The 13,671-nt window shown below is 35.6% G+C and overlaps 1 protein-coding gene across 2 annotated transcripts; it reads right to left on the bottom strand.

Moving 5' to 3' along the window:
• Window positions 1–5,567: 5,567 nt before the first annotated feature.
• LOC122310659 lies at window positions 5,568–9,697 on the bottom strand. 2 transcript variants are annotated; one of them, XM_043124752.1, is made up of 2 exons: window positions 9,354–9,697; window positions 5,568–7,352 (listed from the first exon to the last, which is right to left on the bottom strand). In XM_043124752.1, the coding sequence occupies exons 1-2, from the start codon at window positions 9,447–9,449 to the stop codon at window positions 5,943–5,945; spliced, it is 1,506 nt and encodes a 501-aa protein (XP_042980686.1). In that variant the 5' UTR covers window positions 9,450–9,697; the 3' UTR covers window positions 5,568–5,942. The 2 variants fall into 2 exon arrangements, with proteins under 2 accessions (XP_042980686.1, XP_042980687.1); XM_043124753.1 differs by lacking the exon at window positions 9,354–9,697 and adding an exon at window positions 8,964–9,294.
• Between the last annotated feature and the right edge of the window lie 3,974 nt (window positions 9,698–13,671).

Genomic DNA, 13,671 nt, shown 5'->3' with positions numbered 1-13,671 from the left:
TTTATTTTTCTATTTTTGGATAATATCCTATCATATTATGTGTATGTATTAATAATTTATATAAGCATATAATATATTGTTATTATGGATAAATATTAACTAGTTACATATTAATTATTTATAAGTTTTTGAAATCTTATAATTCGATATATGGTTCCCACATACTAGTATATAAAATTATTAAATATTATCGACTAATTATTGTACAAACTATAAAATATAGCTACGAAGCAAATTCAATATATAAGCATAAATAATTAGGTTATATATTATACATTTAATTATAAAAGTGTTGTGCTTATATTATTAGCTAATACATATATATATATATATATATATATAAATGTATATTTATATAGGTGTATGTATATTTATCAATATATAAATGAGCTTTAATCAAGTTGATTCATGCATAAATGAGCAGGCCTTAATGAGTCTTAGCCAAGTCGAGTTCAGTTTAATCGGATATGTGTCATTTACTGATTGAGCAGGTATCTGCTTTCATGGATGAGCTTTTTTGTTCATGAATCGAGTTCGATTCAAATTTAGTCGGGCGAGTACTGATGTACTATCGAACAGAATGGTTCATTTATAGCCTTAATTGCCAGTGACTTCTATTGGGGCCAAGGTGTCCCACTGGCCACACAGACGGCGTCCACCAGAGCAACCATGTGCATGGGACATACATGCAATTAAGGCTCTCTCACCCACCAACGGGGGGATCGGTAGAGGGGCCAACGGTCACCCATGGTCTGCCAACATTCTTTGCCTTCGCCTGGGCGTTGCTTAACCAAAGATTGCTCAGCCTAAGGCACCCTCTACAGCCTGAGCACTACTCGACCAGACCTCCTCAGTTTGAGCCTCCTCGGCCTGAGCTTGCTCGGTCAGATCTCCTCAATCACTATAGTGCTTCAACCACACAAGCAAGCAACCACTTGCTCGACTTGACCTCACTTGGCCACACCTTTCCTCAACCCCAGTGGGTCACATGGCCACTCAAGACCCTCGACCATAGAAAGGTGCCTGGCTCTGCACAGGAAAGTCCATGCAACATCCATGGCACATTGCATGGACGTTAAAGGAGCCATGCAATGTGCTTCACCAACCCTTCCAACTTACCCAAGCATGGAACACGCCCATGGAAGCTGGACCACACTCCTCAACCTAGAAGTCGTCGGTAGGTTCAAGTAAGCCATGCGTCTGTAGCTAAAACTACTTAAGTATTCACGATGGTATCTTCTTCTCTTTCGATTTCGAAGCAATGACCAATAAAAAAATCAGCAATGAAAAATCTCAAGCAAGCAAGAATTAGAAACAATGGCCCAGTCACCTTGGTATGTCTCTCTCAAGATTTTCTATATGAATTTCATTTTTACTAACAAAGTTAATTCCGGTGGTGCAAAACACTGGCTACATAGCCCTATTGGGCATCACTCAGATATCTTAAATCTATCTTCATCAAAATAAACTGCTCAAAATCGCAGGCACCCCACATCTTCACCAAAGCATGGTTGCCCGAAGGCCTTTCCAACGCACCTCAAACCTTCGTCACGCTCTAGCAAAGCGATTTAGGTTTGCAAATGTCACACTTGTGATTTGGATTATCTACACTAATCAGTTTAAATTTTTTGGAGCGACCAAGCATCTCCTTCAACAAAATTCGAGTCACTAGCACCTGGACAACAACAATAGCACAACATGTTCTCTAGCAAACATCGTGTATGCACTCACTCTTCAATTGACGCTAGTGGGTTACCTTTGGGAACGAGCCTCCAAGCTCCACAAACCGTCTCGATCGGGTTACCTTTTGAAATGAGTCGACAGGCTTGGCAATTGCCTAATATGGACCCAAGGGGTCGACGGGCTCCCTGACCACTTAGTACAAGTTACTACAAGCAAACTCTAACATTAATTCCAAAATGAAAACACCAACAACAATCCATATCAAGGGGCAAAAATCTGCTATTGAAAACAAAAATGATTAAGAGAATGTAACTCTTTGCTAACGATAAACAATCACAAGCAACCTATCAGGCAAACATCTATACAAGCAAACTCAAAGCCGAGTCTCTTAACTTGCAGCGAATAGTGGCGATGATAATCGCTTGATTGCTTCGACCCTCGCTTACAGGTTCAACAAAACCGAGTCTCTTGACTCGCGGCAATGATAGTCTCTTGACTGTATCAACCATTGCCCATATGTTCAGTAAAGCTAAGTCTCTTGACTCGCAAAACAATGGCAATGACGGTCCATTGATTGCTTTGACCCTTGCCCATAGGTTTAGCAAAGCAGACTCTTTAAACTCACAAAAAACATTGGTGATGACAATCCCTTGACTGCCTGACCCTAGCGTACAAAGCCAAGTCCCTAGACTCGCCATGAACTATAGGCAGTGATAGTCTCCTGACTGCCTGACCCTCATGCTCCAAGTTAAGCTTCGTACTTGCACCTAGCGTGGTCAAGTGCATCTCCTGCCCAAGCCGAGCTCCACGCTCGCATTTAGCTCAGTCAAGTAGATCTCCTGCCTAGCTTCACACTAGAAAATCTTCATCACCTAATACAAATAAATAGAAAACCAAGAACTTGCTCCTGAAATTTATTTTTTATATTTTATGCAAGCTATCTCTGTCGCGATTTAATTTAAAAATTCTCAAGACCTTCTTATTGAACAAGCCAGCTTTAAGAACCGCGAGCATTTGTTAGGGATTAAAATCCCCCAAGCCCAACCTAGCCCAGCTCATTAAAGGGTCACCATCAGGAGGCAAGTGGGAAGAGACAATGAGGGGATAAGGAAAAGAGATGTCAGATGAGAATAGGAAAGTAACAGAAAAGAGGGAAAAACAAGCCAAATAAGTAAGGAGGAATGAGATAAAGTTGACTTCCTTGCCTACTACTGACAAGAGCCAGAATAAAAAGGATTTCTTCTACACGGCTACCTGGGGGAGGGGAGACAAGGGGACAAGAACACAGAGGCCATCTTCAACCTTATGACGAGAGATCTAGAGAGAGAATCTTCTCCAGAAAAGAGGTTTTCTTTGGAAATAAATTAGAGATTATGAGAGACTGTAGGATAATCATATTATAGTGAATTTGCCCTCTAAATAACTTGTAGACGTAGACCCTATGCCGAACCACATAAATCTGTCTCTATCTCTATTTGTATTTCTTATATTTATTTTCTATTAACTGTCATGGATGTACATACAAGCACTGAACCACCGCTTAGGACTGCCATTGTGGGATACGAACGCCTCATCTAGTTTTGGACAACCTCAGTAGGCTGGGAATGACTCTTTCTCTCATTCCAGCCTGTTATGTGCTATTTTTGATATTAACAATTACCTAATCATTACAACTTTTCAAATTTCCAAATCAAAACACAAAAAATAATTCAACTTTTTTAAATTTTAAAACAAAAATTATAGTAAAAAATTATATTATTACAATATTTTAATTTTATAATATTTATTATTCAAAATTTTCTCAATTATTTCTCAAAACCTAATAAAATCCTAAATCAAACTATTTCACTACTATTCACAAAGTTTTTATAAAATTTTCATCTTATCTAATTTTCCAAACATCTCCTCGAGAAAACTTTTTGTTGTTATACTAAATATAATATTAATATAATAATTTGGGACGTTAATTACTAATTAGCATAAGAAATATTAATATTATGATTTTTTATAATTATAACAAACTTTATAATAAATTATATATTTATACTTATAAGTAGTGCAGCAAGGCCATATAAATAAGAAAGAGCAATGCTACGTACAGTCCCTATTTGGGGACTGCAATAAAGGTATAGGCAATTTTATCTTTAAAATTTTTTAAAATTACTAAAATATCTATCTTAAAATGATTTTTTTTCTCCTTTAACAAAGGGCTTGCACATACAGTCCCTAAATAGAGACTGCAAATAGAATTTCTCAATAAGAAATCAAAATCTAAACAGTTAAAAAAGAACGCACACAACGTGCTTGGGAGACAAGCTCAAGATTTGTTGACGTGTATAAGAAAACAAGATCAATAAATAAAGGGTAATGTTATGTTTAGTCATAAAGTATATAAGTATCGTACAATAATTTTAAAAAATTGTACGATTTATTATTAAATTTTTTTATATAAATATTAAATTTATTTATTTATTTTAAAAAAATTATACGACATTTAGTTATAAAGTGTATAAATATTCTATGGTCATTTAAAAAAATATGATTTATTATTTAATTTATTTTCATATAAATCTTATATTTATTTATTTATTTTAAGATTTATATTTATTTATTTATTTTAAAAAAATTGTGAGACATTTAGACATTGCAAATATCATTGGTCATTAAACCGATCCAAAACTAGGGGAGATGTATAGCGCTAGTTATAGGACACCTGTGGGGTCCTCAAATTTAACCATACCTCCACTACCACCCTTGCGTGTTCTGTACACCTTCAACTTTCTTATCAAGTTTCTTTGGCAAACTTGCTTTGGTGCCTATTAAAGAATGGCAAAAAAATAAAAAATAGAGAGAGAGAGAGAGAGAGAGAGAGAGAAAGAGAGAGAGAGAGAGAGAATAGTATGACTCAGTACTTAGTAGGAGTGCACCAGGATACATTGAACGTGATATCTAACTACAATTATTAAACACGAATTTGTCTTTTATAAAAGGTGACGAATTATAATTTAATTTTTAATTTTCAGTAACTTGGATTTGTTGAGTAGCTATTCGAATCAGGGTTACATATGATGATACAAATTTCTATTTCCACCACATGAACTCCTTTTTATCATTACATATAATGATTTAGTTGGTCGTGTGTCTGCTACTGCCTGTGATCAACACAAAAGAACATGAAGTATACATACCAGAGCGGCAGCGCCATAAGTGAAAGGAAATAAAGTAAATTAAAGGCAAACCAAACTGTCTATATGTGTGTGTGTTGTGTTTGTGTGCGTACGCCGTACGGCCATTTCATGGTACAAGAGGTTATTTCAATTCTTGAGGTCTGATGGAATGGCAATGCAGACGACAGATGATATCTGTTATCGTTTACCAGTCTGCAACACAAAGTGAACACAATCTTGAATCTCAAACTTTACCATTGAATGCGCCAGTGCCCGGAAAACGTAACAGTAATAACCCAGCTAAGTTGCACAGGAAAAACCCAGTTTAAAAGTTTGTTGAAGATCCTACCTTTCTTGTCTTTTCTTTAACTTTCTCAGCTTTGAACACAAACTAACCATACAGCAAACTCGGACGCCAAAAACTTGAAGGGCCCTGCCATTCAGCCTAGCATTAGAGCTGAGCATTCCAAGTTAGCCTTTCTTTTAATTTGGAATTCATTACCGTTCTGTCATGTCGCTAAAACGATACGAAATAGGTTTGAAAATATTTCATTTTTATTTTTATGTTTTCCTCGCTTCTTTTTCTGTCCAAGACATGATAAAAGCTAAATTAATCGAGAAAAGAGTCGGAGTGAATCGAAGAAAAGAATTGCAGCCCCACCCATCCAATGGCATAGATAATCAACTAAGTCACAGACTCGCAGCTGGTCCTCAATCTGGAAAACTGACCTTTCTTATTAATACATACGACTAGAAATAGTAACCCACAACATAATACCGTGAATGATATTTCTTGTATACATCAGCAATGAAGTACCAAAAAGAATGATCTATCAGTACCCACAACAATGATCCCAACAAACTGTTTCAGTTTCTCCCTTGTCTTTAGACTTTAGAGTCATAAGGGATTTGAAAACAGTAATCTCACCTCTGCCTCGAAACCCTATGTCAATCATTTTCTCCCTAACTTGCCAGGCTCGTCTTCCACATACTAATACCATCGGATATACATCGGGTGAAAAGTACAGATTTTAGCATCCAAAATCTACCTCAGAAGTTGTGCAGTTTAAACCATGTTGCCAAGGTTGAATGTCAGCTGACCCCTGGTTGCAGCATTGGGAAGAAAGCCATGTTGTTGCCAGACCTGGCTTCCTTCTCCATTACCTTTTCATTTGCCCACCACTCAGAGCCAATAGCGGGCTTATCAGACACTTCCCTTTTTGAGTTGTCAAAATTAAACTCTTTGGTCGAGCCAAGAGAAATAGAACGATGCTTCCTATAGCTCTGCTCCTCCCCTTCCTCAGAACTTTTTTCGGTCATTTCATTGGATGTTTCTCCAATAGACAACTCAAAGCAATTTTTGGTGTCCGTTATTATCCCTTCTCTATCAGTTGGGGCTTCTGCCACTATATCCTGTGAAGCTTCTGATATGTTTCTAATAAATGCCACTGGTTTATTAGCAAGACAGCGTGCAACATCTTCCCCAGTCAACTCAAATGATACTCTGTGATTCATTACAGTTCCATTATTTTGACATCCATTCCCTGAATTGATGAGGGAAGCCATTTCAGATATTTGGTTCTCCAAAAGGAAATTCTCTCGAGAAGCAAGGCCCATAGCATCAGGCGTCAAAGATCCAGAACCCAACCTTGAGCCCTGCCCGGCACCCTCTGGGGTCAAAGATCCAGAATTTAACCTTGAACCCAACCCCATACCATTCGGAGTCAAGGATCCTGAACCGAGCATTGAACCAAGCCCCACGCCGTCTGGGGTCAAAGATCCAGAACCAAGCCTTGAACCCCATTTGTGAGTTGAAAAATATTCAAAACCCAATATTTTGGGAGCCTCCCCCATGCGGAACTCCAGTATAGTGCGTCTATCAGGAAAAGGAGTTGAGGTTCCAGAATTTGAGATCACTGATCCAGGTGATATGAGGTGGCCACCTGGACTTCCTGGGTACTGTTGATAAGGCTGGAATTCATAATGGGATAATGCAAACTTCGGATTGGTTCCACTGTTTCTACGAGTGCGGTCAAGCGATGAAGTAAGCAGTTGAGCAAATGGCACTTCAGGGGATGAAGGTGTTGTCAAGTGCATGGATTCAGGAGGGGGAGTGAAAGGAGCAGTGGATGGTTCAGTGGTAAAGGTAGAAAATACAGGGGGTGAGACTGACTGTGTCTCGTATGCATATGGACCTATGGCAAAAGAGGATGCAGGTCCACCTGGTGAATAAGTATTGACAGAGAGAGAAGTGAGGGGCACTAATCCAGCTGGTGATTGAGTAGCAGATGGAGGATCAGACTGTAGGAAGGATGCAGGAGAAGAGGGTGGGGCGATGAAGGGTAGTACAACGGCAGTTGAGGGTGCGGGGTTTTCATTAGCAGGGGCTGCAACCCCTGATGCCACAGGCTCTGGAACAAGGACAGCATGGCTAATCCGCTTGCGGTTTTTATAAGATCCAAAGCAACAGTTCAAGTTCCAGCAGCTTCCCCATCTTCTTTTCTGTATTCAAATGAAAAATAATATTACTAACAATAATAGTGATGAAAAACAATATTAATAATAATTGTGAATGGCTTGGAGTTTGAAGGGAATCGTGATTTGGTTTCTTATCTAAGCTTGTTAGATCCACAAACATTTAGTAAGCAATAGTCAGAGAGCAAAAGTGGGGAAATCCAGCAAGAATTAGTGAACTTAATCACATACACACACAACCTGTTACACACTTTGGTACGGTTATGGATTCAAACAACACAGGTAGTTGATGCATCAGCAGCAACACTCACTACAATAAAAGCACAGGCACAGCCCTCATCATCACCAGAGTTGGACATCCTATACTAACTGTAAATCAATTTCAGCACTTGGCTACTTAATCAAGCCAGTATCACCATACAATAGCTATGTGAGCAAGAAAGTTATCATTGTAACTTGAAAGAACAATTAATGCCACTTTTTTTTTTTTTTTATAGGTTATTAATGCCACTTTTTTTTATAGGTTATTAATGCCACTTAACATATAGAAATGTTAAACAAGATCTATGCCAATTTCCAGCTTCCAAGGTCCTGCCATTTGCCAAATACAAGTTAGAACGCTCCTTCAAAACTACAGATGCAACCTGATTTTGTGCAAAGTTGACTACAGACAACATTAAAATTGAGAAAGAAAAGAAATTTCTTTGTAAAATTTTATATATTTTGATCATCTCTTCTAATTCTAGAATATAATGTGTGAATTTGGCTTCTTCTTTTTCTCTGCGAATTTGGCTAATTCTAATGGCAATCAAAGTCACTTTTCCTTACTAAAAAAAAAAAACAATACAGACGGGGGGCCCAATAGAGAAGCCGGAGAGATAAGAAAAAGCACCACACAGGTTTCTGTTCTAAGTCCTTTTAAAGGATCCTTGAACGCTAGTATTACTTTTCTAAAGCCGTCTTACTTTTCTAAAGCCAAGCCGTCTGAGCTATTGGCCATAAAAGGATAGCGATATTTCCTCCATTACACAGCATTATTGTTTTCATGATTATGGCAACTGAAAAAAGTAGAGATCAAAGGAATGTGTAGTCTAATCCACAGAATGAAAAGAACAGGTGGTGTGCAAGGATATACCCAGCCAATTTCTACAAGACGGGAGGGACGCTAACAAGTTACACAAGATGAAAATATAGTTGATGAGAAAAGAAAGAAACCAACTAAATTGAGCCAAATATCTACTAGGATTATTTGATAAATATTATAGCTTTTATATATTCTTCCGTTTTTGCCCTTTCCCTCGGTTTCTCAGCAGCCAAACGCAGCACAAGAATAAATTGACGAATATACTAATGATCCGCGGCCAAAAAAGAAACGAGAAAAAGCAGAAAATATGCCTAAATCGTATTTCTCCGAGCACCATATGATGACTGAGATATCTAGCCAATAGCGCACTGCGCCTCTCTCACGAGATTTTCGGGATCGACTTCCCATACCCCAAATCCAGCTTGCCAAGAGAGAGAGAGAGAGAGAGAGAGAAAGGAGGAGGAGGAGGAGGAGGAGAAGAAGAAGAAGAAGAAGAAAACTACAACCAAATGAGATTTGCCAAATTTAAAATCTACAAAAGAACTCGAACGTACCATTCAGTTTCTTTCCTCGCCCACCAAAGAGAGTTTAAGAAACATGAAATGGAAGTAAGCGAAATGAATCCCACCCCCCCAACCGGCATTAGAAAAAAAAAAAAAAGTTATTTTTCTCTCTCTTTCCGCATTTTTGCAGCACAGCAGCAGCTAAACAGAGTAAAAAAATGACTGAACAAACGAAAAAATAAACAATTGAACGATTTTAGCAAAACCAATCATTTAACAGAGAACGGGTTCTCGCTGAAAGCCAGAACAGCATCCCATGTAGCACCCGCTCCTTTTTTTTTTTTTTTTCCATTTTCTCAGCTCCCAAACACAGACCAGAATTAATGGAGAAAACAATCATATAAAAAGCCAAAACATGCGCGCGCGCGCACACACTCTTACAGTAACAGCGGTAGGCTGGACACGGGTCTCTGCGGAGACGATGGCAGTGGCTGCAGCGTTTATGGTCTCCACGCTGTTACTATTTGCGCCTCTCATCCTTCTGGTTTCGTTTCGATCCGGAGCAACCTTTATTGTTATTGTTTTATTTCAATCGAGAGAGAGAGAAGAGAAGGCCAGATTTCAACGGTGAATAGATTTTCTGGCTGCTCGAGCATGAGAGTTGGCCGAAAATGATTGAATTTCCAGTTTCGGAGAGATTAGAGTCTAGAGATGATGGAATATGGATTTTGACGATCTACAACTACAGAGACACCATCAAAGGTACTTGTAAACTATTTTGTTTTTTTTTTATTATTTTTGAAAAATCAGCAAACTCTTTCTATATATAAATAAAAATTAATATGAGTGTGGATTTTTTAGGAAAATACTACTCTTATTCAGATATTCTCGTTGGAATTTTTATTTTTTTATTTAATAATTAAGAAATATTTTTTAGTAATATTATAAATTTTTTATTTTTATATAAATATTAAAAAAAAAAACATAAAAAATACACTAATGAGAGCTCCATGGTGGGTGTAGAGCCATCCCTTCCTCCAAATTTGCGCTAAATCCTGACCACGACAGCATGGAAGGATAATTGAGGGGGACCACCTGAAATTATTGCTATTTTGTTTTCCCTCTAGATGAGCATAATTATTGTTTACATTATACAGATATTATCACTTCTTGTTCTACATATTGATATTAACAAATATATATATATTTATAAATATTTATTTTGAAACGATTTTAGTTACTTTGATTAATATTGGAGAGCTTTAAAAATGGATTATGATAAACTAAGCATTAGTATTGGTTTAGACAGTCTTTTATTAAAGATATCATTTTTTTACATGTTACCTAATCTATTTAAAATCAAACTCATATTTGATTAGGTCATCATTCTCTACATAATAATAATAATAATAATAATAATATATTATATTATTAATACATATATATTAAGTCCATCAAATTAGTTTCACTTTCCTTATTTTTAAAAACAGCTTAAGCCTATACATCAAAATACATAAAAAAAAAAAAACATAAAGTATCAAAATACATCCATTTAATTAAAATCGACAACTTCCTCAGATTATTAAGTCTAATTAGCTAAATTTTACCTAATATTAGCACGTGACTAAGCGAATACCGACATTCTAATGCATCTCATTCTCATGTGTGCTTGCTTATTTTATATATGTATTTTGTAGGGGAGACACGAAGTGAGGACCAAAGATTGTTTAAATTGTGGTAGTTGTTAATAATTTACAATTATGTATTAAAATGAGAATATTTTATGTAAATTGATGTTACCAAAATACCTCTTATAAAAGGATTGTAAAAATTAATTATACATTTATCATTTTTCTTAAAAGGTAATGCTGCTGGTTGTAGTAATAGCCAGATAGATTGACAAAACTGCCCATGAGCCAATCCGAAATTTGCCATGACATGACCAACATATATATGGAATTGAATATACGTGAAACGGTGAGCTCGAAAGCCTTGAATAATAAATAAATTTTTGTTGTTGTTGTTGTTGTTGGAGGGGGGAGATCCTCGTGCGGCGAACGATATTATTGTCAAGTCATAATTAATTAATTAATTGATGATGATGTGTCCGTTAAGTTATTATGAGCATTCATTCATACAAAAACGCACGACTCTCGTGACCAAATATGAATGGAATTCAATTCCTTGCATTGCATTTGCTAATCCGACGTTGATAAAAATCAATTTCTACCAAACCAAATATCAGCAGCTAGCACGAGTGTTTGATGGTTGTACGTAGGTGTTTCTGTCCAAATGCTTGCCTTCCATTATTATTATTATTATTATTCCCGAATTAAGGCACTTTAAAAAAAAAAAAAAGTTATCTTTTCATTTTGTGAAAGATGTGCACGTGTGCGTGAGGATCCAGTTGTTTTAATTTTGTTGGGTTTTTGTGCAAAAGTGAGTGCCCCTCGTGCACTGCATGAGATGGTGACCTTCCTCCTTTTTCTTTTTTCCTCTAAATCAACGTATTTGCTTGCCCCACAATGCCCTTTCCTCTCAACCATTATCCCCTTATCCCTTTTTCCTTTCTGATAATGATGATTTCCTACCATTCTCTATCTCTCTCCACCAACCTTTTTATTTGTTACGATCTTCTCCTACCTTTTAACCTCTCAATGTGTCACTCATTTTTCTTTACTAAGCTTTTTAACCTTTTTTTTTTCTTGTTACTTTCATTAGATTTTGGACTTATAATAATAGCTTTAAGGATTATTATGATGATTCACTTTTCTAATTCTAGGATATGTTTGGATGCTGTTAATAAGTCTCCGATAGATAAATTTTATACAAGTTTATTTTAAAAAAAAGTAAGTTTTCCTAATAAAAAAATAATTTTTTTTACAATTTCTTAAGGGTCAGTTCACTTTTATTTTTTTTTAAAAAAAAGAACTTATATGAAACTTGTATATTTGCTACTTGTATAAATCATTTCTTATATATATAATATCATTGATAAGTAATACTATATATAATCGTGGAGTACATAAGTACCGTATAGTCGTTTTGAAAAATAATAGAGTTCACTAATAAAAAAAATTAATTTCTTTTCATGTGATTATTATATTTATTTATTTTTTTAAGTGATTACAAGACACTTACACACTCACGATTGTAAGTATTATTTCTCGTATAAATATGGGTAATGTTATATGAAAAAGAAAGACAACATTTAAAATTGTAGGCTCCACAGGGAGGTGCAACTACTGGATATTTCACAAGGTGAGCCTGTTATGGGGTGGCTTTGGTCCTACAAGGCAAAAGCAAAACCAGCACACCACATGTTCCAGTTTTATCACGTAGATGGGGGGTTGATTTAGAATTTATTAATATATATATCAACGACGAGGAAAAAAAAAATGTTCAACTACTCAGACTACTTTAAAGACCCTCATTTATACTGGTTGGCATTGGCACCCACTGAAAAATGTTAGGTTCACAAGTCGCATGGGAGACTCCAAATCGCACCCATTACTCGTATCACGAAACACAACAGCATACCTCTTCTATCGGCCATCGCATATGTTATTTGCACCTATTCTAATTCAATGGGCCTAACAGCACAGGCCCATGGTCCTGGGTGGGTCCAAAAACCAATTATTTGCGTCAAAAAATCTTTAAAATTGTTGCGTTGACTGTTTAGTGGGTTCTTACAACTGTACCTTCTAAGCCCAAGTCAGCCCAATATCGATTTCTCACCTACTAGAAACCTATTTACAACTTTATCTACAAACCTGCAACATTAACTAACATAAATATTTTTATTTACTTTCTTCAAAACTAAATTTCACAATGAGTGGTGTATTGTATTCAGTAGGCATTGCCGTTGATACTTTGGGATAATATATGTACAAAAAATACAGTTCATCATTCTTTTACCTATCATGTTGTTTAATAGGACATCAAACGATTAACAGATCAAAGAAGTAATGAAAAAATGGTTATTAATAAAAGAACAATGCTACATACAGTCGTGGAATTGCAAATACTGCACAATTATTTTGAAAAAGAGTGAGGTCCACGATTAAAAAGTTAGTTTTTTTTTTCATGTGAGTCCCATATTAATTCATTTTTTTCAAAACTACTGCACACTGCTTACACAACCACGACTACAAATATCACTTCTCTTAATAAAATGATTGGTAGAATCGAAAGTTGATTGCTCGATCCAACGATTAAAGTGGTTGTCTTATACCGTTAGTGCCTTACTCACTTTTTAAATAAGAAGGATGTCCATTCAGAATCAATTTTAGAAACTTTTTATCAAAGTAATTCAGGTCCGTTTGGTTACACAGTTTCCAAAAACCAAAACAATCTCATTTCATCTCATTATTACAACTTTTTTAAAATTTCAAACAAAATATAATAAACAATTTAACTTTTTCAAATCCCAATACAAAACTAATATTAAAAAATTATATTATAACAATATTTTATTTATTACTATTCAAAACATTTTATCTCATCTCATCTGAACTGTGTAACCAAATGGGTGAGGTTTGGATAGTAAGTTGAAATGGGATGAAAGCTAAAAGTTATATAAAATATTGTTAGAATATTATTTTTTAATATTATTACTGTTTTGATATTTGAAAAAATTGAATTGTTTATTATATTTAATGTAAAAACTTAAAAAAATTATAATAATTATATAAGATAAGATGAAATGAATTGAAATCAACTTTGAATTCAAACATAGCCTATCTTGAAGCTATTATCT

The sequence above is a fragment of the Carya illinoinensis genome, chromosome 5 (genome assembly GCF_018687715.1).
Source record: "Carya illinoinensis cultivar Pawnee chromosome 5, C.illinoinensisPawnee_v1, whole genome shotgun sequence".
NCBI lineage: Eukaryota > Viridiplantae > Streptophyta > Magnoliopsida > Fagales > Juglandaceae > Carya > Carya illinoinensis.
This window is presented reverse-complemented; position numbering and strand designations above follow the sequence as displayed.

What these genes read in the sequence shown, in the direction of transcription:
- LOC122310659 (XM_043124752.1), bottom strand. Translation starts at nt 9,449, where the DNA reads ATGAGAGGCGCAAATAGTAACAGCGTGGAGACCATAAACGCTGCAGCC. An exon ending in TCCAGCCTACCGCTGTTACT is followed by an intron (nt 7,353 to 9,353) that starts GTAAGAGTGTGT and finishes ATTTGAATACAG; the next exon opens with AAAAGAAGATGGGGAAGCTG.